This window comes from Spermophilus citellus (assembly GCF_964194105.1).
Source record: "Spermophilus citellus genome assembly, chromosome: 2".
In the NCBI taxonomy this organism is placed as follows: Eukaryota; Metazoa; Chordata; class Mammalia; order Rodentia; family Sciuridae; genus Spermophilus; species Spermophilus citellus.
Genome location: NC_138183.1, coordinates 34,897,008 through 34,923,531, shown reverse-complemented (window position 1 = coordinate 34,923,531; position 26,524 = coordinate 34,897,008). Strand labels below are relative to the sequence as shown.

The window sequence follows — 26,524 nt, the reverse complement described above, 5'->3', positions numbered from 1 at the left end:
ACTGGAAGAGATTGACATGCATGAGAACAAGGCCTCCATCTGAGAGTCCTACTTACCCTGCTAGGTCTTGCTGCACTTAACTGCTTTTCACCAGCTTGAAGGTCCTCAGCTTACAGACTAATGGTCTGTAGGTCCCTCCAAAAAGTTGTTTCTAAATACAGAGTTATAGTAGCCCATGAATGATCATGTACTTTAGAAAAAGGGTGAAGGAATTTAATTTACAGATTGCAGCCAGGCATTACTTCCCACTCTTCTCAAGAATAGGATTCTTTTGTCACTTTTTAAAAGCCTTTGTGAAACTTCATATGCTAGTATTTGTACTTCTAGTATTCATTGGTTGATGAAATATGTAACAAAAGCTTTGTGGATTTAGTAACAGTATGTATTTAATAACAGTATGTATGGATTTAACAAAGTATCTGCACACTGAAAGAGAAATCCGTGTAAGTGTGATATACTTAGCAGCATTTAAGCAGTGCTTACTGCTCAAAAGGATTTCTGGACTCCTTGTAGTGTGCTCTGGCCTGGTAGGGGCTCCTCATTGTGAACTCTGGCTCTTGAATGGAAAGGCTTAGAAATAGATGGTTCTCCACCATAGTTTGGTGAGAGGAGCTGTCATGGAATTTATAGCCATCATTAAAATTTTTTAAAAAATAATTGAAAGTTATCCTTCAGTAGTTTACATACATTATGCTATATCCAGCTGAGTAGGGGAGAAAAGAAGTAGTGTTTGGTAAATGGAGAATTTCTTATTTATTTAATGTATACTTATTGAGCTCTTGTTACAGGCTGGGTCTGGGGGTTCCACAGCAAACAACACAGTTACAAATCCCTGCTTCTGTGAAGGAGTCAAACAGTAAAATTAAATAAAGAGGAGTGTTGAATGGTGATGATGAACACTAAGGAGAACAGTAAGGTAGGGTAGTGGAATCAAGAGTTCTGGGCAGCTGGCATAGCAGCTAGGATTTTTTAAGGTCGGAGAGGGAAAGCCTTACTGAGAAAGTGACATCTGAGCAAATACCTGAAGGAGGTGAGATGGTGAGCCATGTGGACCTGTGGGGACAGACTTCCTAGTAGAGGTAATGGAAGTGCACAGGCCCTGAGGTGAGGCCATCCCAGGCGTATTGTGGGGGAAGCAAGGAGCCCAGGGAGGATGGAATAGATTGAGTGGAAGGAAAAGGAAGGAAGAATTGAGGTCAGGCACAGATTGATGGGCAGGCACAGATTGTGAAGCCCTTAGGCCGCTATAAAGACTTTGGCCACTTTAAAGGCTTCTTGTCTGAGACAGGAAGCACGAAAGGGTTTTGAGCAGAACAGTGATGTGATAGGATCTATAATATGAGAACATGACTCTGGCTGTTGAGTGTGGTGTGGAGAATAGATTCTAGGAGGCAAAGTGGAAGCAGAGGCTAGCTAGGAGGCAGATTCCCTAAGCCAGGCAAGAGATGTTGGTGAGGACCAGGACCATGGAGATGGTGAGTGGGGGAGTTGTGGATATTAGCCTGTTCATCTTCATCATGTCATTTAGTAATGAGAGAAGAGGTGTGAGAACCACTAATACTGATTGCCCCCCATCTTATAGATAAGGAAACTGAGGCTTGGAAGAAGGAGCTTGTTTCACAGTAGTGTTAAACTTGGGGCACAGAAGCAAAAGGAGGCACAGGCACAACCCTCTGCAGTCCCCTGTTTCTACCTCAAAACCAAATCAAAATATATTACCTATTTGTCAGCAACTTAACTATTAAAAGAAGTATTAAAATTTGGACTTGAACTCTGATAATAAGTGCCTTAAAGGGAGTGTGAGAATGGGAAGAATGCGTGTGGCATGAGCCTTTCCAGTGTTAAGTCAGGGAATCTAATTTTTAAAAAATTCCCCAGAAGCCAAGATAGGCCAACATGAGGTTGGATAGGGTGGGAAGGGAAAAATAATTGTACCACACAGATTAACATGTTATTTAATTTCTTAGATACTCACTTGTAAGTGTATTCTTTATGTCTCCATGAAACTTAACCCAAGAACCTTGAGGCAAAAAGATAGGACAATTAGCTGGGGGCCATAGGATATTCACTGTGTCTTGACAGAGTCTGTGGCCTAAGAAAAAGGAAATATATTCAGAAAGGAGAAGATTAATGAAGCATTGGACACAGTTTCCTAGCTTTGACTGTGCTTTGTGACAGTCAGACTGGTCACAAGTGTGGATATGTGGCCTTCACTAACTCCCAAATTAATACTCTGGGAAAAATCCTTGCCGGCCCCTGGTTCAGAGCAGAAATAAGAAAGCTAGAGAGGGCATTTCAGGAACAGCGATGAAAAACTGTTCTGAAGGTGAAAGGAGTAGACTTTCTTTCAGAGCCACCTGTAAGACAAGCCTCTGATTAGCTCTTAAGATGAAGTGAGGTGTGAGGCCTCTCTTTCCAAATCTTCCTCATATTGGGGGTTCTATTATGTTTTAATAATGGGATTTCCATTGATCAATGAGATGCATTTGGCAGAGATTTTCCCCCCCATAAATAAAGTTGTTACAAACATTCATGCACATGTTTTTTCTTAATATTTATTTTTTAGTTGTATTTGGACACAGTACCTTTATTCCATTCATTTATTTTTATGTGGTGTTGAGAATCGAACCCAGGGCCCCTGCACATGCTAGGCAAATGTTCTACCACTGAGCCACAATCCCAGGCCATGCATAGGTTTTTGGGGACACGAATAATCCTTTCTCTTAGGCAGTTACCTAGGAGTAGGATTGCTAGATTAAACTGCCAAACTATTTTTCAATGTACTGTTTTACACATTCACCAGAAATGTATCCGAATTCCAGTTATTCTGCACTGTCATCAGCACTTTATATTTTCAGTTGTTTACTAAACTATTCTAATATATGTGTAGCTATATAAAGTGACTTACTTGTAAATGATACTTCTGTTACTTCATCGTGGATTTAATTTGTATTACCCTAATGGTTAATGCTTCTGGGCATCTTTTCATGTTTTTTTTTTGTTGTTGTTGTTGTTGTTTTGACATCTGCCTCTGTACTTTAGTAAGATATGTATTCAGATCTTTCACATTTTTAATTGGGCTTTTTGTTTTATTGTCGAGTTTTGAGGGTTGTTTATATGTGCTGGTTTCCAGCCCTTTGCCAGATGTGTTATGGAAATATTTTCTCTCAGTCTGTGGCTTGTCTTCATTTTCTTCATTTTCTTAACAGCAGAAATTTGAAATTTTGTTGAGCTTCATTTTGTCAGTTCTTTTCTTCCGCAGTTCTAAAAAAATCTTTGTCTGACCCAGGGTCACAAAATTGATTCTTGTGTTCTTTTTTTTCCCTAGAAGTTTTACAGTATTAGACTTTTCATTTCTGGTCTAAGTGATTTTATTATATTTTGGTACTGGGAATTGCACTTTGAGGCACTTCACCACTAAGCCCCATCCCCAAATCTTTTTCTTTTTTTCTGAGATAGTGTCTCCCTAAGTTGCTGATGCTGGCCTTGAACTTGTAGTACTTTTGCCTCAGGCTCCAGAGTCACTAGGATTACAGGCGTGTGCCACTATGCTTGGCTAAGTTATTTTTAAGTCAATTTTTATGCATGTTATGAGGTTCATTTTTTGCATATGGATGACTAATTATACTAGCACTATTCATTGAGTTTTCTCCATTGAATTTCCTTAGCACCTTTGCTAAAAATCAGTTGACATATATGGGTTATATGTATTCTAAATAATAATCTATTCCTGGATTATGTATTCTGTTCTATTGATCTGTGATTGTCCTTTTGACAATATCACACTATTTTGATTAATATAAATTTATAGTAAGTTTTAAAATCAGCTTTAAGGCATTGTCTAAGATAGGTGACCATGGACATTTCTTGCCCTATTCTCAAAGAAAGCTTGACTATTTCATTGTTACATATTATATTAGTTGTGGAATTTTCCACAAATTATAATTATCAGGTTAAAAGTGTTTCCTTTTATTTTCTGTGAATTTCTCATTGTAAATCAATTTTTAATTTTGTGAAATATATTTTTTTTCACCAATTAATATGATATTGGGGTCTAGGTTTGATCCCCAATACTGAAATACCTCTTTTAAAATTTTTATTTAGTGGTTGCCATAGGATTTATAATGCATATATCCTTGTCACAGTCTTTATTCAAATAATATACTTCATATGCTTTAATCTCCTTTAGTCTGTGGATGTAGTAAATTACATCGATTGACTCATGAATATTGAGCCAACTTTTCATTATAGAATAAATCGTAACTGTTAACCCTTTTACTTATTTTTAGATTTGATTTGCTAATGTTTTGTTAGGAATTTTTGTATTCATATTCATGAGGAATATTTGTCTCTACTTTTCTTGTAGTGTCTTTGGTTTTAGTATAAGCATAATGCTAACCTCATAGAATAAGTTCAGAAATGTTCCCCTCACTCTCATTTCTGGAAGAGTGTGTTTAAGAGTGGTATTGATTCTTCATAAATGGTGATTTGCCAGCATATCCATCCGGGATTTAAGTTTTCCTTGTGTGAAGATCTTTTTGAATATAAATTCAATTTGTCTAGTGGATATGGGGTACTCATATTATCTATTTCTTCTTCAGTGTTCTTTGAAAGTTGTGTTTTTCAGTGAATTTATCCATTTCACTTGTTACCAAATTTATTGGCATAACTTGTCATAATATTCCCTTTTTAATATCTGTAGGATCTGTTTTAATGACCCCCCTTTCAGTCCCACTAGTAGTAATTGATGCCCTCTCTTCTTTTCCCCTTAATTCATCTTCCTAGGAGTTCATCAGTTTTATTAATGCTTTCAAAGAATTAGTTTTGGTTTTATTATTTTTTTCCTATTTTAAAATTTCACTACTGATCTATTTCATCATTTCAGTATTGATTTCTGTTTTCATCTCTTATGCGTGTTTTTGATATAATTTGTTCTTTTTTTCCCCTCAAAGTATATTTGGCTATTGATCTGGCACCTTTCTTCTTATTATAACAAAACACATAATGCTATAAATTTCCCTTTAAATAATAATTTAATTGTATCTAGTTTATAATTTTTATATATAATGTTTTCATTTGTTTAAAACTGTCTTTTTCAGATAAGTGAGGAGCCTTCCTCTTTGATCATTGGTTATTAGAACTACATGTTGTTAGATTTGCAAATACATGAGATTTGTCCATTTATCTATTACTGATAACTAATTTAATTTTGTTTGGGTCACAAAATATTCTTTGTATAATTTTAATTATTTTAAATCAAATAAATATTGTTTTAAGTGCCAAAATATATTCTGTTTTGGTGGCTATTCCATTCCATTTTGATGCTCTTGAAATGCATATATAGTCTCCTATTGTTGGAGGAGGGTGTTCTATTGATATCAGTTAGGTCAGTTGAGTTGAAAGTGTTGTTCAGCTCTCCTGCACCCTTACTGCTGAATCACTGAATCACTAAGGAAGGCTTTTGAAGTGACCTACCATGGTTGTGAACTTATTATTTAATCTCTCATGTTTGTGTGTTTTGAAGCTCTGTTGTATGGTGCAGCTGCGCTTAGGATTCTTAGTTGTTGTGTAATGTGCCTTTTTTAATCACTGGTAATGCTCTTTATTCTGCTATTAATATAGTCAACATTTGCCTGGAACATCTTTTTCTCCATGTTTACTTTTAACCTATATACTTATTTTTTAAATAGGTTTTTTGAAGGTATATAGGTATGTCTTACTTTTATGTCCAGTCTGCCAGTCTCTGACTTTTTATTGGGCTATTTCAGTCATTTACATTTAATGTAAATATTGGTATGGATAGTGTTGAATGTACCACTTTTCTAGATGTTTCCTATTTTCCCTGTCTTTTGTTGTTACTTTTCCTTACATATATCTATTTTTTAAAACTTTTGCCTGCGTTTGAATATTGTTTTATTTTTATTTATGAGTTTTATGGGGGTTTTCTTACCCTTTTTGTTTTGTTTTTGTTTTTCAGTATTGGGAATCAAACCTAGACCCTTATGCATGCTAGGGAATTGCCTACTACCAATTTACATCCCCAGCCATTTTTATTTTGAGGCAGGTTCTTACTGAGATGCCCAGTTTGACCTCAAATTTGTGATCCTCTTGCCTCAGCCTCCTGAGTAGATGGGAATGAGTATTGTTTAATTCTGTTTTCTCTTCCCTACTGGCTTATTAGTTGTACCTCTTTTAAAATTTTTGTTTAGTGGTTGCCAAAGGATTTATAATACATATATCCTTGCCACAGTCTTTATTCAAATAATATACTTGTTCATGGGTAGTTTAAGAACCTTCCAAGGGCATTATTCCTGTTCCCCTCTCTCCTGTTTTGTTTTACCATTGTTGTACATTTTGCTCATATATATGATGTACCCCACATGAGGGAACATTTTTGGTGATGGAAATAACTTTGATTGTGGTGATGATTACATGGATATATATCATTTTCAACATTCAAACACATAAAAAATTTACTTTAATAAATTAGCCTAAAGATTTGTATGTATATATGTGATTTCAAATATATGTAAAATCTGTGCATCTATTTCTCTACGGAAAGAATATGAATGTAAACCTAGTATAGGACTTTTCTAGACTGCTGTTGGTGACAATTTAAAAAGAGTTAATGTTTTTACTTCCATACATAATGAATGCTTGGATTTCCATTTGCTCTATAAGCCTTGCTATCATTTAAATATCATATTTCTAATTGAGAACCCCCCTCCAAAATGAGCTGATATTTTGTTTCCTTTTTTAAATGGACAAATGAGGAAATCCATAGAATTATATGCTGTTCTTCCTTTGTTTTCTAAGCCAGAGAAAGAGAAAAAATATCTGCTGGCCTGGAATTCTATGCTATTCAATACAGTAGCCACTAGCCACATTTAAATTAAATGAAAATTTTACCTCCTCAGTCACCTAATTGAGGTGCTGAGAACCACATGCCTAGGGCTACCTTATACAGCACAGATGCAAGGTGTTTCCTCATCACAGAAAGACTGTAGAAGGAAAATTAACAAGGCTTGCCTTCCTCTTTTCCTTAGTAAGAGGGTAAGCTGCTGAGCCATTTTTCCTGGCTACTTGTACTTTATTCTCTGAATATATCTTCGTTCTATTTTTCTCTGCAAGATGTAATCTTGCAAAGAAAACATAAGTGGTAAACCTTAAAAAATGTCTGCTACTGTCAAATAAAATTCCTTGCCAAGATCCACACTTTATTTCCTAGGTATCCAAATTCACTTTTTATTTTATTTATTTATTTTTTTGCTTAACTCCTATTCTGTTCATGACACATTTTAAAAATATATTTTTTACTTGTAGATGGACACAGTACCTTTGTTTATTTATCTTTATGTGGTCCTGAGGATCAAACCCAGGGCCTCACGCATGCTAGGCAAGCGCTCCACCACTGAACCAAAACCCCAGCCCTGTTCATGACACTTTTGAGCATGCCATTCTTCTTGACTTATTTCCCCCTGTATCTACGGGATTCCTCCTTTTATCTACATGACTTCCTCTTTTACCTTTTTCTCTCTGGTCCCTTTTTCTTGGTCTTTTGTATGTTGTTCTTCACAGCCCAGCCTTTTCCTTCTGGCCTGGCTGATTCCTTCCTACCTGTCAGGACTCCATTTGGGCCTCCTTCCTTCTGGGAATGTTCCCTGCAGTATATGCTCCCAGGATCCTTTGTTCTTTCTGCCTGCCCTGTGTTCTCAGGTGGGCCGAGCTTTCCATCATAATCATACAAAAAGTACTCATTACTGATTTATGGTATACTCTAACAAGGTTGAGCTCTGAAATCTATTTGAATTCACAGACTAAGAAGCCTAATACAGTAACCTGCTATTGTGTTCTTTGTAGGTGAAGATGCTGGAGGCAGATCTGGTTTCAAAGATGCTACGAGCTGTTTTGCAGTCTCATAAGAACGGGATCGCATTACCCCGACTCCAAGGAGAGTACCGCTCCTTGACTGGAGACTGGATCCCCTTCAAACAGCTAGGTTACCCTACTCTGGAAGCCTATCTGAGAAGTGTGCCAGCAGTTGTCAGGATAGAGACCAGTAGATCTGGAGAGGTAAGAAAGCAATTGTGCATGTTAGAAGAATCCAACCAATTTGTAATAAATGACCTTCCCAGCACTTCCAATCCCATTCCTAACAGAAGTCAAAATGAAAAGTACTGGCTAAGGCAGTAGTGATGAAGAGATCAGTGTCCAGATGCAGCATGGGTTCTGTGTCTTGTTTAACCCCTCCTTTCATTGTAGAAATGGAATTTTAACAACACACACACAAAAAAAAAGTTTACCCAGTTTCAACATTTAAATAAATAGCTGTGCTGGGGCCTTTAACTGCCTAAACATAACATCTGCCCATTACAAACCTGTTGCGACTGTTTTTGTCAAGGTCACTGATGACCTTTGCCACATCTCATAGGCAGGGTTTTTCCCCGTCTTTCAACATTAATAGTCAGTTGATAGTTATAAGTTCTCATCCTTTGGCCTCACAGTGATACCTGCTATCTGGACCTAGGTCCTTCCCTAGTTGATCACTCATCACTTTATATTACAGGGGCCTCCCCGCCATTCTCCCTGACTGTCCCTTCCCTGTCCAGCTCATTCTTTCCTTTACTTCATTACAATCATTTTATTTTCCCACTTTAAATCCTTCCACTTCTCGAGAAGAAAATTATGTGTAGTATGGACTATGTGGCAACAGCAGGTAAGTCTGCATTTTCACTCTGACTCAATAATGTCACTTTTTTTTTTTAAAGAGAGAGGAGAGAGAGAGAGAGAGAACTTTTTAACATTTATTTTTCAGTTTTCAGCAGACACAATATCTTTTTATTTTATTTTTATGTGGTACTGAGGATCGAACCCAGCGCCCCGCACTTGCCAGGCGAGCGCGTTACAGCTTGAGCCTCATCCCCAGCCCAATAATGTCACTTATTGCCCTTTGTACAGTATGATAGATGTGGACAGACACCACCCAAAAGACAAATAAAAACACCTTTATCTCTCGTCATTTGCTGGGTACATTTCTACATACATAAATATACAGAACAAGGCTAGTATGGTTCTCACACAAACTTACACATTGGTACTTCTTTTGGGGGGTGGGTGGGAGGCAGAGTGTGGAGGAAGAGGGAACCTTAGGAGAGCCTTCAGAGGGGAAGTTTATCTATAGTAACTTTTATAAGAGAAAATATAACTTGGTTATATATTAATAATAAAATGTACTTTGGCTTCTTTAAGTCCTTTCTGTAGACTTACACCTTATATCATTACAACACGTGACACAATGTTTTCTATTTATATTCTTTGCCTTTCTCTTTTTCCTTCCTATGTCCTTGATAATGAAGGACTGGATTTTTTTGCTTCTCATAGTTGATATGTAATATGTGTTGAATACATGAATGATCATGTGTAAGGATTAATTAATAAATTCATCATGCTTCATATAGTTACTGTACTATAATTTACTTAACTCTGGAACCCTGTTTTAGACATTTCAAATGTTTCTAGTATTTGACTATTAAAATATCTCTCGTTGCACATATTGGAGTAGGTAGAATTTTTTCTTTTGAATTATGTTCTTGTAATATAGTCTCAGGAATAAAAATATTAGACTAAAGAGTAAGAACATGTTTTGGCTGTGGTATAAAGTTTCATTTATTTTCCTGTTGTTGATTTCAACTCAAGAGTCCAAGCCTTATAAACTAAATGGGTCTTTAGAGATCATCTAAAGTCTCCATGCTTCAAATATTTTCTCTGATATCCTATATATCGTACCAATTTTTTTTATTATTATTGCTGTTGTTTTGGTGCTGAGCATTGAACCCAGGGTCACTCAACCACTGAGCCATATCCCTAGCCCTATTTTGTATTTTTTTTTCCTTTGGTCAGATAATTTAATACATTTACATTAATCCATTTATATTTAAAGTGATTTTTATAGGTACGGATTATTGCTGTTATTATATATATAAAGTTTTCTATTTTACAATTCCTCTTTTTTCCATTTTTTTGGCATTTTACATTTTTTAATGTGGGTATAAAATTTTACATATTGTAACCAAATTAGAAGTGACATTTGTGTTATAAGTTTGTTGAATATTTGACATGAGGCAATCTAACAATGTGACATTGGGAGATACCAAGTAACCCTAAACAACTAAGTTTTTGAAAACAAATAGAGAAAATAATTCCATGCTCACATGATGGAGAGAACAGTGATTACATTAAATGAGGGTGTTCTGTGCACATGGATCACTTTTTTTTTTGATCTTGACATATCATATATTTGATTCAAATGGGGTATGAATTCTTACCTTTCCACGTGTACAGATTGCAGGATCACATTGGTTATACAGCCACATTTATACATACAACCATACTAGTTTCTGTTGTATTCTGCTGCCCTTCCTATCCCCCCCTCCCCTCCCCTCCCCTGCCCTCTCCTCCCATCACCTCTCTCTGCCCAATCTACTGTGACACATTTCTCTTTTTTTTTCCTTCCCCCTCACACCATCTTATATGTAATTTTGTATAACAATGAGGGTCTCCTTCCATCTTCTGTGCAATTCCCCTTCTCCCTCCCATTCCCTCCCACCTCTTGTCCCTGTTTAGTGGTAATCTTCTTCTCATGCTCTTCCTCCCTACTCTGTTTTGATTAACCCCCCTTATATCAAAGAAGACATTTGGCATTTGTTTTTTAGGGATTGGCTAACTTCACTTAGCATAATCTGCTTTAATGCCATCTATTTCCCTGCAAATGCCATGATTTTGTTATTTTTTTAGTGCTGAGTAATATTCCATTGTGTATAAATGCCACTTTTTTAATCCATTCATCTATTGAAGGGCATCTAGGTTGGTTCCACAGTCTAGCTATTGTGAATTGTGCTGCTATGAACATTGATGTAGCTGTGTCCTTGTAGTATGCTCTTTTTAGGTCTTTTGGGTATAGTCTGAGAAGGGGAATAGCTGGGTCAAATGGTGGTTCCATTCCCAGCTTTCCCAGGAATCTCCAAACTGCTTTCCAAATTGGCTGTACCAATTTGCAGTCCCACCAGCAATGTACAAGTGTACCTTTTTCCCCACATCCTCGCCAGCACTTGTTGTTGTTTGTCTTCATAATGGCTGCCATTCTTACTGGAGTGAGATGGTATCTTAGAGTGGCCTTAATTTGTATTTCTCTGATTGCTAGAGATGGTGAGCATTTTTTCGTGTATTTGTTGATTGATTGTATATCCTCCTCTGAGAAGTGTCTGTTCAGATCCTTGGCCCACTTGTTGATTGAGTTATTTGTTTTCTTGTTGTTTAATTTTTTGAGTTCTTTGTATACTCTGGAGATTAGAGCTCTATCTGAAGTGTGAGGGGTAAAAATTTGTTCCCAGGATGTAGGCTCCCTATTTACCTCACTTATTATTTCTCTTGCTGAGAAAAAACTTTTTAGTTTGAATCCATCCCATTTGTTGATTCTTGATTTTAACTCTTGTGCAAATTCCTATTAAGGAATTTGGAGCCCGACCCCACGAGATGGAGATTAGGGCCAACTTTTTCTTCTATTAGACGCAGAGTCTCTGGTTTGATTCCTAGCTCCTTGATCCATTTTGAGTTAACTTTTGTGCATGGTGAGAGAAAGGGATTCAGTTTCATTTTGTTGCATATGGATTTCTAGTTCTCCCAGCACCATTTGTTGAAGATGCTATCCTTTCTCCATTGCATGCTTTTTAGCACCTTTGTCTAATATAAGGTAGTTGTAATTTTGTGGATTGATCTCTGTGTCCTCTATTTTAAATTTAGATAGAGGGTCTCACTGAGTTGTTTAGCACCTCTCTTTTTGCTGAGGCTGACTTTGAACTCGTGATTCTCCTGCCTTAGCCTCCCAAGTCTCTGGGATTACAAGCGTGCACCATAACAGTTGGCTCTCAGTTTTTTAAACAAAAGATCAGAAGCTGAGCCTTTATATTTTAAGCAGTTGTGGAGAGTCCAGGGACTCTATTTGTCCCGTTTTGCACTCACAGTGGCAGCCCCTGAAACCTTGGAATTCTGTGGCTCCATTGAATACAGTTTGAGAACCCTGGTTTATACTATCCTTGTTTACAGATGAGAATGCTGAAATTTATTCAAAATCACCCAGCTACTTTGTTGCAGGGGCAAGGCTAGGATTTAATGGTCTTGAGAGAAGTGATGCCATATAGTAGTTACAAGAACACACTTTGGAATAAAAAATTATGCCTTCTATATAACTTGGAAGGTGATTTAACTTTCCTGAACTTCTGCTTGTAAAATGGGGACAGAGCATATCCTCATGGATTGTATGAGATAATAAATGTAGATCGTAGGTTTCTTTTAGTTCAGTTATTAATCCCATAGTACCTACTATATTGTAGATGTCTAATAAATACTTATTTGAATTTGAAGAAAGAATATTCATTGTACTAGTCTAGGCTTGAATCTTTTTGTAGAAAATATATTTTGTGCTGTTATTATCAAGGAGAGAGAGATGAGTTTTTGCATGAAGTTGAATTGGGACTGGTAGACTCAGTGAGACCCACTTTTACAAATTAGCCCCAAGGCAGCACTCACTCCTAAGAACTGTTTCTTTTCACTCTGCCCCTGTTGAATAGATTACCTGCTATGCCATGGCCTGCACAGAAACTGCAAGGATTGCTCAGCTTGTGGCTCGTCAGAGAAGTTCTAAAAGGAAAACTGGGAGGCAAGTTAACTGTCAGATGAGAGTGAAGAAAGCCCTGCCATTTTTTCTAGAAGGTAGGACTTTTTTATGGTTAAAAACATTTAAGCCTTTCTATGAATATTTTGTCAAAAAGAATTTTGGAAATATTGCTTATATTCTTGATAACCACCTGTACTTGTAACATCTGTACGTCAGGAGCTGGGATTTCCATTTGAAATGATTAAGTGAACAGGATGAACATGACTTAGGAAGTCAATAAATTACTAACTGTATTGGCAAGGTGTAGTTTTATTCCTTTGGGTTATTTGAGGGAAAGCCTCATTCAGAATGTGGATAAACCAAGAACCTATGATTTAATGTCTTATTTAGCAAATTATGTCTTTGGTACAAGACCTCTATTTTCAGAAAAACATGAATTATATACTATGAAAAAGTGTCCTAGATAGTGCAGCCTGTGTTTACCACATTCGGGTCTAAAACTAAGTTCTCAATAAATAGTTGAACAATAATATGAAACAATAGATGACTAAATGCCAGAATGAGCATTTTGGACTAGGCAGCCTTCACTGTGAGTAAGAATGGCAGTGGAGGACTTTGTGGTGAAGGGGAGAAGAGCCCAGACTCAAGCAGTGGGTAGAGTTTGGATTGGTGGAGAATAGATGGAAGGACCATGCTGTAGTTATGAGAATGTGAGGTGGCTGCCACAGAAGTGCCAAGGTGGTGGCTCAAGGGTGAGTGAAGAGGCTGACCTGAGTACTTCTAATCCTCTCTTTCTACTCTGTGACCCTCCAGGGGCCCCTCCTCATGTTCTTACAGACTGTTCTGAGAATAGGGATCCACAGAAAACCTCTGGCCAGTAGAATGGCATGATGAAAGTAGGGTTTGAAAAACTGATGGATTCCATTATGTATAACTAACTTCACAGGAAAACCAAAAGCAACCCTCAGACAACCAGGATTTGCTTCGGATTTTTCTATCAGCAAAAAACCTAATCCAACACTGTTAAGAGACAAAGGAAATGCCCTTGGAGTTAAATCTGATGTTGAAATGCCACCTTATCAGATGCACACGACTCTTGGAAATGAAGTATTCAAAGACATTCCAGTGCAGAGGCATGTGACCATGTCCAACAGCAGGTATTTGAACTTCATCTGACTGAAAGGAGAAGTTTGATGAACCTAGGATCAAAAAGTGTTAAAAATATGCTCAGATTAAGAAAGACTTTCTGTCTTATATAATATAAATTCACATGTAGAGAAATGAATCCACTTTTCCTGGCTGCCTGCCGTTCTTTGAATGTATCTGTGTTCTGTGTTTTCTAGGCACTGGGGGTAATCTCCTTGTAAAATTCATTTTAAAAGCTCTCACAAATTGTTCTAAAATGCTGTTTCAGTATAACTTACCTTTTTCTGAAAACCTTTCATTATAAATAATTTTGTAGGTTTTAAGTAATTCTGAACAACTTTACATGCTCCACTTTGTTCCAATAATCATCCCCGTTATTAAGCAGATTCCCCAGGTGTCCATGCAGGAGAGGGCTGGACCAGCATTAACAAGATAACCTAGAAGCCTTAGTTTGGGTTTTGTCGCTCGCTAGCCTGATAAAATAAATTATTTCATCTTTTGGATTTGTGGTTTCTCATTTGTCCAATGAAAACGTGAAATTAGATGATCTCAAAGTTTCTTTATGGCTCTAAATTTTGTGGTTTGAGGCAGCTCAGAGGTCAGCAAACTGCAGTGCACAGTTCAGGACACCTGCCTGTGTTTGTACATGCAGTTTTATAGAAGCGTGCCCATGTCTTCCTTACATATGGCATGTGGCTGCTTGTGCAGCACAGGGGCATGGTCCAGTGGTTGTGCAGAGCCTGGATAGTCTGTAAAGCCTAAAATAGCTACTGTAGTATCCTTCACAGAAAAAGATTCTGCCCCTGATATAGATGAATCAACATCCCATCCTTCCATCCTTTTAATTTGAAAATTTTTGCCTTTTCACAAGAAATATATTGTATTCTATCCCTTTAAATCAGTGTTGGAGAATTCCCATTTCAGGTAAAAGATAATTTCCCAGGAACCTTCCCCCTAGATGTTAGAATGTTTAGGAAGAATTAATTTTTTTTAAAAAGTTGTTGTAAAGAGTACTATATATTTTTGGAATCTTCTATTATTTACTTACATGTATTAATACCCAAATATGTTCTCCAAAGAACTGAATTTTTAGAGTCCTCCATACTGTTCAAAATTGGGAAATATGGGTATTGCTGAGCAAAATGCACTCATTGATTGAGTCATTCAATCATTCTTCCAATGTCCAGTGTGTTTTGTATGTACCATAAATAATTTAAATTCTTAGTGTCTAGTGGGGGAAGGAGACATGAACAAAAATGGAATTTGTGTGGGGATTTCTTTGTCCTCATATTTGGAAAATGTATATTCAATTCATATAAAATTATTTTGGTAAAGTGTATCAAGTAGGGATCTGTTTCTTTTTTTTTCAAATAGTTATTTGAACAATCCTTCCATTGTCTACTTTGAAATTCCACTTTTATCATGTGCTAAGAGAAAATATAAATTCAATGTTTGTAGTATTCTATTGTTTTATTTATCTGTCCAGTTATTTTAAATGTTTTAATTTTATAATGTATTTTGAAGTAGAAGTCCTTCATTTTCTGGTCATATTCTCGAATATTATTTGTATAGTTTTCTTCTGTTTTACCAGTCCTTTAAAGTTGATAATCTGGAACTCTTAACTACCATGTTCTCAAAAGAGGTTGTCAAAGGCCTAGTTTAAATTTAGCTTTTAACTTGGTTTTCTTGAGTTAAATGTAAAATATGAAAGATGAAGCTAGATTTCACTTTTCATTTTTTCCCCATTTTGGAGTGTATTAATGACTTGTTTTGCTATTTGTGGAGATTTTAAGTACTTGATTTTAAAACTTGGTATTCTTTCACACCTTAGGTTTAGCCCAAAGGCATCCTTTCCACCACCTTTTCAGATGCATCTCTCAAGAACCTGTACTAAGGAAGTGAGTGGTATGTTTTCCAAACATCTTTGCGGTATATATTGGCTTCTGGAGCCTCTGGGCCCCAAGAAGAGTATCTGATGGTGGCTTTTGACACTTGTTCTCACCTTCCCCTACTTGGAATATGCCTCTTCCCCTTTTTTCTGAATCTTTTAAATCATGAATTCAGGTGATCTTAAGATAAAATAATACTTCCAAGGATGTTAACACATGACTTCAGGCCTTCCTCATAGCAGACCTTGTTTGTTTCATGTCCATGTGTCCTCTCCAGAGGTACTTGTGCCCCTCCTCACCCTCTCCCTCATTAGGGGTCAGGCCCCAAGACTTTGCTGTCTGAGACCTCACAGGAAAACCCCTGATCCAGATTTAAAGTACACAAATGTGGGATTTAAACTCATAAAAGAATTTCAGGTTTTTCTGCTGCTTAAAAGTTGGCACTGTAAACTGTGTGTAATGACCACTAAGCATCTAAATGTGAGTATAATTAATTCTTTAGCATATAAAATCCAGAAGTGCTGTTAAGAAAACAATAGGACACATAATAAAGTCATCCAAGTCGCAAATTCATCCATTTGTCTTCTTGTCTTCTTCAACAATAAGGATTATAGTGTTTTTGGAATCTGTGCTTATATATTGTAAGAAGCATCAATGTGATTTTCACATGATTTTCTGCTTTCAGTCTGATGGGTACTGAGTTGAAATTCTTTTTCTTCCCATAAGAACACATCTCCAGTGTTTTATGGAAATTGAACAATTTGATTTTTGTTTATTTGAATTATTTTTACAAATGTATTTTTCTAAACCATGGCCACTCAGTAAAGTCATAGTCTCTTTTAGAGTCTTAAATTAGTATAAGCTTATTCTGTGGAAATAAGAGGACTTGTTTCAGGAGGATTGCAGGTCACCCATCAGATTGAAATGGATACAAGTAAATACAACCTCCTCTCCTACCCACCGGCGGCCTAGGGTTACTTCTTCATTTGTTTACCAACAGGTACAGGTGATTCCAGTAGCCCCACAGAGCAGGTGTATTTTCAGGGTCAGCTGTCATTAAGGAGAGTCTGGCCAGTTTATTAGAAGCTGGTTGTTTTCTTCTTGCCAGTCCTTTATTGTTTGAAAAGAACCTAATTAATTAGCTACATTCCTAATAAGAAATATATAAGGACATTCTGAAACTTTGTTTTCCATGCCATTTCAGTCTGGGTCTTAATGGCCTCTGATGGGAAGAGCAGAGTCTATTTCTAAGCATCTTCAAAGATCAGCTCCCCCTTTGGCTTCCTGGCATCTTCAGAGGCTAGTGTCCCAATACCGGTCTTTGTGTATCTATTAGCCAATTTAAAACAAAATAAAAATTACTGGATCCTAGCAGAAATACTGTTTGATTAAAATATGAATCTATTTTGCACATAGATGGTAATTTTTAATAATCAGTGTCCCAGTGGAATTTTGAAGAGGTTTAGAACAAATTTTATAGTTCTTAAAATATCAGAGCTGTCAACTATAGTGAACTCTCAGATTTCTTTGCCTTAAGATGTCAAGTCAGGCATTCTGAGATTTAAATAAACGTGAGTAAGAAAGCTAGCCACAACTTTATAAATACAAACTTATGAAAGATGAATACTAAGGAAATAAAAACAATTCGGATATTTCTTATCTATGAGTTCAAATCTGTATTCATTTTTATAAATTGCAGCTAGTTTGATTGTTGTAGCTGGATCTGTTTTTGAACCTTGGTGTTTTGTGAAGTTGTTTTCATTGGTAAAGGAGAAGATTATAATCTTAAAATCAGGGCAACTTTTTATCTTCTGTAAATCCTTCTTTGAGCTTACTAATAATTCTTAGGCTTTGTGAAATATAGTTTTAAATTCAGCATCGCATATATACCTATGTTCTAAAATTTTATCCTACATAGTTGCAGGAAGGAAGACAGTTGGTTAAATAATAAATTGTAGTATTATTTACCTTCCAAGTTTGTCCTTATGTTTAAAGTGAACTATAAAGCATCCTTGCAAAACGGAGGGTCTAACATCCCCCATTGGGTATCTCTTGACCCCGCCTGTTATTTCAGGGATGGTAGAATGAGGTTGTCATGGTGCTACTGTGCTTAATCCTTACCCCATCTAAGATTCTTGACCCCCACAAGCCCACTGGAAAGCAAAGCCTGGAGGCATAAATGCTAGGTAATGGGGATAATCTAAACTGTTAAGCATTTTGGTTAATTCTATCATTTTTTTTAATTTAAAGATAATTTTAATCAGACTGTTCAAAAACCAAATGTCACGCCTCCTGCCTCTTACACTTATAAAATGGATGAGGTTCAAAACCGCATAAAGGAAATACTAAACAAGCATAACAATGGCATTTGGATATCTAAGCTTCCACATTTTTACAAAGAGTTATATAAAGAAGACCTTAATCAAGGAATTGTACAACTGTTTGAAAACTGGCCTCATATTTGCACGGTACGTTTTTCCTTATTCCTCCCTTCTAATGTCCTCTCTCCCAGCTTTCCAACATGAATTCTGGTCATCCCACCTTGTATCCAGGGAGCATGATGCGCTGCACATATGTTACCTTGTTAATCTTGATCTCCAAGATTAGCAGACGTCCTTTCTTATTTATGTGAGAAGTGTGTCAAGGTTGAGGTCACTGTGTGTTATATTTGCTGCTGTTACATATTTGGTTTTAAGTTATTTTCAAAGTGCATTTAATGTTTGATAATATGTACCATATACCATTTTGTATTATTGAAATGCTACCATTGAACACCAAAAGCTTTGCCAATTTAATAATTTATTGGTAATAATTTTTATTAGCCTCAACTTTTATGTTCTTGTTTTTGAGCATTTTTAAAGACTTTAAGCTGAACAAATTTTGGTTATTTTGGTTAATTATGTATATAATACCTTATTTTTTATTTGGGAATTATGTAATATTTAAATTTTTTACAAATTTTTACAAATTCAGAGTAAAAATTTTAAATGGAAAATGACTTATGAGTTTCCATACCTATTCATACTTGGGAGTTTATGATAAGATAATGGATCAGAATAGTTTATTAGAAAGTTCAACAAGAGAGAGAGACAACACATTTCTTAAATACAAGTAATTAACTTTTAGACATGTATGTGCACCCCCACGCCCACTTCTTGGTGTTTCTAGTTATTTTATTCTCCATAACAATTACTAGTATTTGTGTAGCTTAATTTGTGACTTCTGGGGGATATTTTCATCCTTGCTACTCCGCCTGCCCACAGAGTCCCAGAACATCTCTGACTGGCACTGGAGTTGAGGGGAGTACCTACCTCAAGGGTGAGACCTAAAATGTACAGTTTCCTCCTGCATTTCAATCTAAAACAACACATTTTATTGTTGTTGCTTTTTTCATCACTTGAATTAATCTTTCTTGCATGATTATTTTCTACCAAGTCAGGGTGAACCATGAAACAGAAGTACAGTATACCTTTCCTCTCTGTATGCTATGTCTAGCTAAACTTTGGTAGGTTTTATATGGAACCACTAGTAGTTGTGAGGTGACAGTGATTTTTTTTGTGTGTGAGCACTGTGTCTAGGATACTCCAAACTGCCAGTCACAGTGATGTCTACTGAGATTTTTCAGAACTGTTTTTTTTTTTTAATGAATATTTTTTGGCAGCCTACTGTTAAGTAGTTTTGAGCGGTTTTACCATGGTTCTTTTGAAAGAGCTTTAAACAGTTGCATCATGGTTATTTACCCCTTCTCCTAACTTGCTTTCTCCTTTCTGAAAAGCAGAAGCATTGAGAGCATGGCTAGGGCAATGTTATTCTGTAAGCAAAGCCAGACAGTCTCAAAGGCAGTGCAGAAAACAGGATAAGAAGAAACTTGGTAATGGGTGACTGTGTGGCTTGTCATAAACTGAAGAAGAAACCCAATTACAGTGTATTTCTTTAAAAAAAAAAAGTATTGCTTTCAATCATATAAAACATTCTTTGTAAAAAGAAAAGAAGATTGAAAATTAAAATTATAAAGAAATTTTAAAATCTCCCATAGTTTAACCACCCAAAAATTATCACATGCAGGTATTTTCCTTTGAATGTCAGAGTGGGCAGCATCACTTTAGGGGCCAAATAGCAGTTCTGAATTTTTTCTTTCATGCATAAGCAGCATTCTGAGGATACTGGATGACATTTGCTGCAGGCAGAAATATGCTTTTAATCTGTTGTTCTTAACCTTTTGGATCTCTCAGAAAAAATATGTACTGAGCATTTTTAAAGCTAAAGAGAATATAGAGTCATTAACGATGTTGAACCAGTTTTATGGTGTCCTAGGCAACTTGGGAGGGAAGAGGGCATTGTGCAAAAGCTGTCTTGGAAGCACAGAGCTCCCAAGGCCATAAGGCTGCAGACCAAGAAAGCTGAAATCCAAGTGTTCCCATTGGATCCTTGGGGAAGGACAGCCACACCTCCTGGCTGTTTCAGAGCTGTGGTCTTGTTAATTAGGTTCTTAACTGTTGTGTTAGGCTGGTGTTTATAAATGCCACCACTGACCTGAATGCTAGGGAGAAAACAGAAAGCAAGACAGACATGGTCCTTGCCCTTAGGAAACTTTCTGTCTGGTGGGGAACAGAAGCACTAAGCAAATAATGATAAGCATATAGTTGTTGTTAGGGAGAAGAGCAGAGTATGGAGGGAATGTGTAAACAGGACTTACTTAGTCTGCTGGGAGTGGGCGGGCCTGGTAAACTAAAGCCTGACAATTGGAGTAAACTAGGGAGGAAGATCCCAGACAAAAGAAATAGCTTGTGCCAGAGCCCTGGAGTTTTCAAGAAGCTGAAGGAAGTTCAAGAAGAGAGTGTCCTAGTTGCTCAGGAAGCTGAGGCAGGAGGATCGCAAGTTCAAAGCCAGCATCAGCAACTTAGCGAGGCCCTAAGCAACTCAGTGAGACCCTGTCTCTAAATAAAATATAAAAAAGGCTGGGGGTATGGCTCAGGAGTTAAGCCCCCCTGGGTTAAATCCCCAGTACCAAAAAAAAAAAAAAAACTGACAAGCAGGCAGAGGCCAACTTGTTTCATTAGAGTCATCATTTAGTAGAAATGAGCAATTCCTGCCCTGAAGTCACCCAGGATCCTGGCCTCTGACTGACTTTGGTTTCTAATAAAATTCTTAAAGAACCTATGACTGTTGACTACTAGAGATTTAGTCAAAATTCTCTGAAACCTGGGTGGAGAGAGAAACTTCTCCTTTCCTATAGCCACCTGTCTTATGGAGAGCTGAGGGGCCCAGCTAAGAAGAGCTCCTGCCATAGCTCTAAGATCTGCTGAGAGGCAGCTGCCAGACTGCCCCAGGAGGGTTCTAGGTTGGGCCCATGGCACACCAGGCCTTAATCATACAACATGATATTTTGTGAATAACAGCATAAAATTATAGAACATAAAATGTTATGAAGGGGGCAGATGCCTAATTAATTATTAGTAGCTACTATGAAGAGGTTTTAATATGAATTTTACTATTTACTTTTGTTATGTATCATTTTGTATCCATTTGATGTCACTAGTTATAAGTTGTTTAGTACTCCTCAGATTCTTAAAAATTCCAATTCCATCCGTATAGCAACGTATTAAACATCAAAGGAAGCAACAGCAGGTCTGTCACTCACATAGGGATATTTTTATATTTTGTATATTTAGGAATCTGTCTAAAGTTTAACTGTGATATAATCAGTTGTATAAGATAATAAAGCACCTTTCAGCCCATGCAGAATGAATTGCCTTTAAAAAAAAAAAAAACTGAATCTTTCTAGATTGATAGGAAACAACTCAGATTCCTGAGAAAGTGAAACATAAGTCAAGCAGTGGTGGACTCCTCACAGTCCCCAACAGTGCCAGCAGAAGCAGTGGTGGAAGATAAACTGAGGACTTGGAAGTATAGCCACATATTTTTAAGATGCAATCTGATTTCTTTTCCAAATTTTTACCAATAAAAAGAAATAGTTAATGAACGTGTTATTGGGTTGATGTTTAAATTGTGTTTCAGTGAACATCTGAATAGGAGAAAGGTGAAATAGCACTGTGGCAAAATCAGAGAAGTTGGTGTTGCTACTCTAGAATTTGAAGCAGAAACTACCCATAAGGCATTGAGTACAAAGAATGTGGGCTTTTAGATTTGCCCCTTACCATTTCTTAGCTGTATCACTTTCGCATACCAACCATCTTCTCACAGCCCCAGTCTACTCTAAAGTGTGAGTAGTTCTACCCATGTCATAGGGTGGTTGTGAGAATTAAAAAGATAAAATATAGAAAGCAGCATCATAAACAGAAGTTATTTAATAAAGGTAGCTGCTTTTGAGAGGCAGCCTAGCTTACAGCAGACCAAAACCAAAATGAATAGGGATGTGCCCAGCAAGTCTTACAGAGGATATCATCTCAGTGAAAACAGAGAAGCTAAAGAAAAAAGATTAAGTTTAAATTGAAAATAAATATGGAGGAGTGGATGAAATGAACTCGAGGAACTGATAGTTTAAGACAAGTGTTTCTGTCATTGTAGGGAACAGATTCCTCTCCTGTCCCCACCCTTACCAGAGGTAACAAGACCAGGGTAGGCCTCCAGTGCACAGTGAACCAGCAGGGATCAGGTACCAGCAGGGATCAGCCCAGAAAGCTGTGTACTTGCTTAATCAGAGGATTCCATCATCTTCCTGAAGGAACATGCAAGCAAGTGGCCTTACCTTGGGCCATGTGAAGGAAAATGGTTTGAAGTTCATTCTAACATAAATGGTCACATTATGTGTCTGAAGAGGAGTGCATCAGTGAAAATTCTTTCTTAGGTGAAGGCATGGGAATGAGAGAGCATTGTCCTCAAAATATATAGAGTCTCTAAAATTACTCATTCAAGATGGTGGCGAAAGTTTCCCTGGGTAGATGGTTTGTAAACAATCAGGGTTACAACGGGAACTTTTTACATTCACCCTTGATTAAATCTGTGGAACGTACCACAAACTCTTACACAGTCTTAAACAGAATTAACTGAAAAATTAAGCCAAGGCTATCTTGGGTTTATCAACTCCAGCCTCAGTGCTGCAGAGGTGGATGTGAATGTAGGTGGCATGAAACATCAAGTTGAATGATATAGCTGCTATTTTCCTATGACACAGGATTACCATCCCCCACCACTGCCTTTACATTTGCTTTAAATATGTACTTATCAGTTTGCCTTCCTTGTGACCCAGTGATGCCATTGGAGACCTCATCTCTTTCTTAATCCTCAACTTTCCCAGTACTTCTCAGATTGGGCACAAAAGCTACCTGTTAAGGAGTCCATCAAACAATCACCCTTTCTGTAAATTGGCTAATCATAAGGTACAAGGCTCTGGTCGATGACTCTTCCAGGTTTTCTTTATTGCTGGTACCAGGGGGTCTTTTATTCATTACTGACATCAAATTGGCTTGATTTTGAGGGGGTTGTTTGTGTTATTTGATTTTTGAATTCGTAACCATTGCCAGTACCTAGAGTGCTGAAAAGCAGGTCTTCAGGTAAATGTGATTTTATTGCACTCAGTTTTCTGAGTGGTGACCATATAAATGAAATTTAGAATATAATTTAAAGCTTCAACAAAAAATGTCTACTCCGTGGAAACCAAACTGTGCTTCTTGATTTAGTTGGTTGATAAAAATTCTGTTATAGAATCCCAAAGAAAATTCTAATTCCATGGAGACGGTAAGCTCACCTTGGAAGCCCATGCTGCAGAATTAGCAGGTGAGCCTTCCGAGACTCAAAGGAGTTTGGCTTCAAGAGCTTTAAGTTTGCAGCACAGTAAACTATAAAGAGAGAAGCGAAGACCTTTTAGAGTTAAGGAGAAGAAAGTTTCTAGGCATGTAGGATGAAGACTTTTATTTGTTTGAACAAATAGATTCCTGAAGAAATTAATGTTTTAAGTCCTTAGGCCTCACATCTATGAAATCTAAAGCAGCTACTTGAAACTTAACAGAAGTCCAGAAAGGTATGAGATTCCTGAGGAGGCAGAGATTAAGCTGAATATAATGAATTTGTGGGGACTGCAAGCTTAAGGCATATTTGATATTGAACCTTCTGATGATTACCATAGGAGGTGGCTTGTTTCCATGGCATATGCAGTTCATCTTTTATGTTACCTCTCTCTCCTGCTGGGAGGTGGGCATGGGAATCCATACATAGTATATACATTGGATGTGGAATTACAGGTCATGATTGTTTGGGTGACATCCAAAGCCAGAGAAAAGATGTAGAGCTACAAAACAGAGTAAAACATGAAGGAGAAGGGCGTGATTATGATCCTCAGTCTCACCTGAGTCAGTGAAGGAGGAAATCAAGGGGACTTGAGGAACTAGAAGCTGTGAAAGCCTCCTTTTCAGGGCTGGGACCTGTGGCACACTCCTGTAATCCCAGCAACTTGGTAGCCTGAGACAGGAGGATTGCAAGTTCGAGGCCATCCTCAGCCACTTAGCAAGACCTTCAACAACTTAGTGAGACCTTTTCTTAAAATAAAAAAAGGCTGGGGATGTAGAGTGCCCTGGGTTAGATCCCAAGTACCAAAAAAAAAAAAAAAAAAAAAAAAAAAAAAGCCCCTCCTCTTCAGAGACCCATCTAAAATGGTTAGGAGCTGATTATCATACCAAGGAAATACTAAAAGCCATGTTGACTTATGTGACCATTTGTGAAAACCAGGAGGCAGCCTTTCTGTCTAGGGGGAGACAGGAGATGAACACGTGACACTTGTAAGATGCTTCAGAGCTCAGCAACATCACTTTGCCATATATAGAACAGCTCCTCTGTTCTAAGACTCTTGGAGGCTGGAGAGGAGAGCAGTAGGGTCTCTTTCCTAAGCCCATTACTAAACAATTAAAAAGAGATGACACATTCTAAGTGGGAGAGATGGCAGTCACAATAGGGTGCCTGGGAAAGTAAGTTTCCATTTGTATGAAAACTTTTAAACAAAAGAGTTTAAGGTTGGGGCTATAGTTCAGAGGTAGAGTGCTCACCTACCATCCATGAGGCACTGGGTTTGATCCCCAGCACCACATACAAATATGTGTCCACCTATAATTAAAAATATTTTTAAAAAGAGTTTAAGCTGGAAAAAGTCACATTTGTTTTAGGTTATATTTTTATATATAATATGTGTATTAGATTATATAAATCTATATATTTTTAACTCTAAATAATGTTTCATTAGTTTTTTTCCCTTTGAATTGAGAAACCCTTAAGTCATTCTCCAAAGATTGGTTAACCAAGTGTGTGGACCAGGCTTATTTTCCATAACACTAAATCCACCCATGAATATTTGTCTAAAGTGTTGAAGGATATCAGAATCAATTTAGTATCAGGTTTCATTCCTAATGTCAAATATGTATTTACTGCTCATTTTAGTAAAAATTGTCTGAATTTAAAGAGGCTAAAGCACTAGAGAATAAGTGGAATTTATGCACATAACCAACCCCTTTCCAGATAAAGAAGCCATTAAAAATTGGAAAGTGCCTACAATTCAAGGAGCTAGTCATTGGTGGGAATTATTATCTATCTTAAAAAAAAACTGCTGAAGAAAAAAATCTACCTTCTAGTTTAGATGATTATTTGGCTATTATTTTGGCTTTGGATGAATTTGGGATTACTGGTCAAAAATTTGCTTTGTAGGCTGATTGGTAAAGTTTGACTTAAGTGCTGCAGACATACCTGGAAGCTTATCAGCACTTCCAGTGGACTTTATCCTGGAATAAAGGCCAGAATAAACAGAATTCTGCTCCTACCCTGCACCAACACATATTAAGTGATCGTAGTGTTCTGTTGAAGACAGTGACTTCAAGCTGGGCACAGTGGCACACACCTTGTAATCCCTGCCACTCTGGTGGCTGAAAGACAGGAAGATCAAATTTGAGGCCAGCCTGGGCAACTTAGTGAGACTCTCTCTCAAAAATAAAAAGGGCTGGGGATGTAGCTGAGGGGTAGCGCAGCCTTGGGTTTAATCCCCAGTGGCACTAAATAATAATAATAATAATAATAATAATAATAATAATAATAATCCTATTTGGAAGATCTTGTTGTACTGGTTATATTCAGAGATCATATTGAGAGGTTTGCTAAAGTTAGGCATTTTGTTAAGTCATTGGTCCTGATGACATCTGAGGCACAGATGGGAATTGAGGCTTTGAGACTGGAAGGGGGCAGACTGAATAAACACTGAGGCATCCCATATTCTTAGTTGACTCCTTGGAAAGAAAAAGAATCATTAAGCAGAAGAATCTTCTTATCCTCTTATGGGTTAGAAGAAGCCATATGGACAGTTGGGGGATGCGGCTTATGAAAGTCATTTAAGATGAATAAGATGGTCTGTCCCCTAAATTGGAATTAGCCTATCCACTCCAGAGAAAACCCTGAGAGGAGGTTGGGAGATGAGAACTGAAGTAAGAGTTTTAAGATGGGCCCTGCAGACTCATCTGGGGCTTTGGATACAGAGTGCTGCCAAGTCTGGATCTCAAACTACACTCCTTGGGATTCTCTGCAAGTAAATCACTCACGCAGGATTCGGTTTTCTTTATCATGTGGCAGAAGTTTGTTTTTCAAACCTCCTTTGGCTACCCAATCTAAATTCTTGTACCTTATCAAGCGTCTTAAAGCATAGAGCCTATTGGAATTTTTAGACTCTATATTTCAAGAAATGGACTAACCATGGAAAGAAGGATGAGCACACACCAAATATCTGTGCTGCTGTGGCTAAACTTTAAGGACGTAAATTAGTGACAGTTAAATGACATACCATGCAGAGCTTGTGCCAGCAGGAGTCCACAAATGGTGGCAGGAA

General features: G+C 37.2%; 1 protein-coding gene across 1 annotated transcript in view; it reads left to right on the top strand.

The window, feature by feature from the left end:
• The window catches only part of TDRD7 (tudor domain containing 7), a 67,435-nt gene that overhangs the window by 5,100 nt on the left and 35,811 nt on the right, over window positions 1-26,524 (top strand). The window contains exons 2-6 of the mRNA XM_081280034.1: window positions 7,861-8,073; window positions 12,627-12,768; window positions 13,620-13,830; window positions 15,651-15,724; window positions 17,959-18,176. Coding sequence (XP_081136160.1) covers window positions 7,867-8,073; window positions 12,627-12,768; window positions 13,620-13,830; window positions 15,651-15,724; window positions 17,959-18,176 — 852 coding nt within the window. The 5' untranslated portion in view covers window positions 7,861-7,866. The remainder of the gene's footprint in view (window positions 1-7,860; window positions 8,074-12,626; window positions 12,769-13,619; window positions 13,831-15,650; window positions 15,725-17,958; window positions 18,177-26,524) is intronic.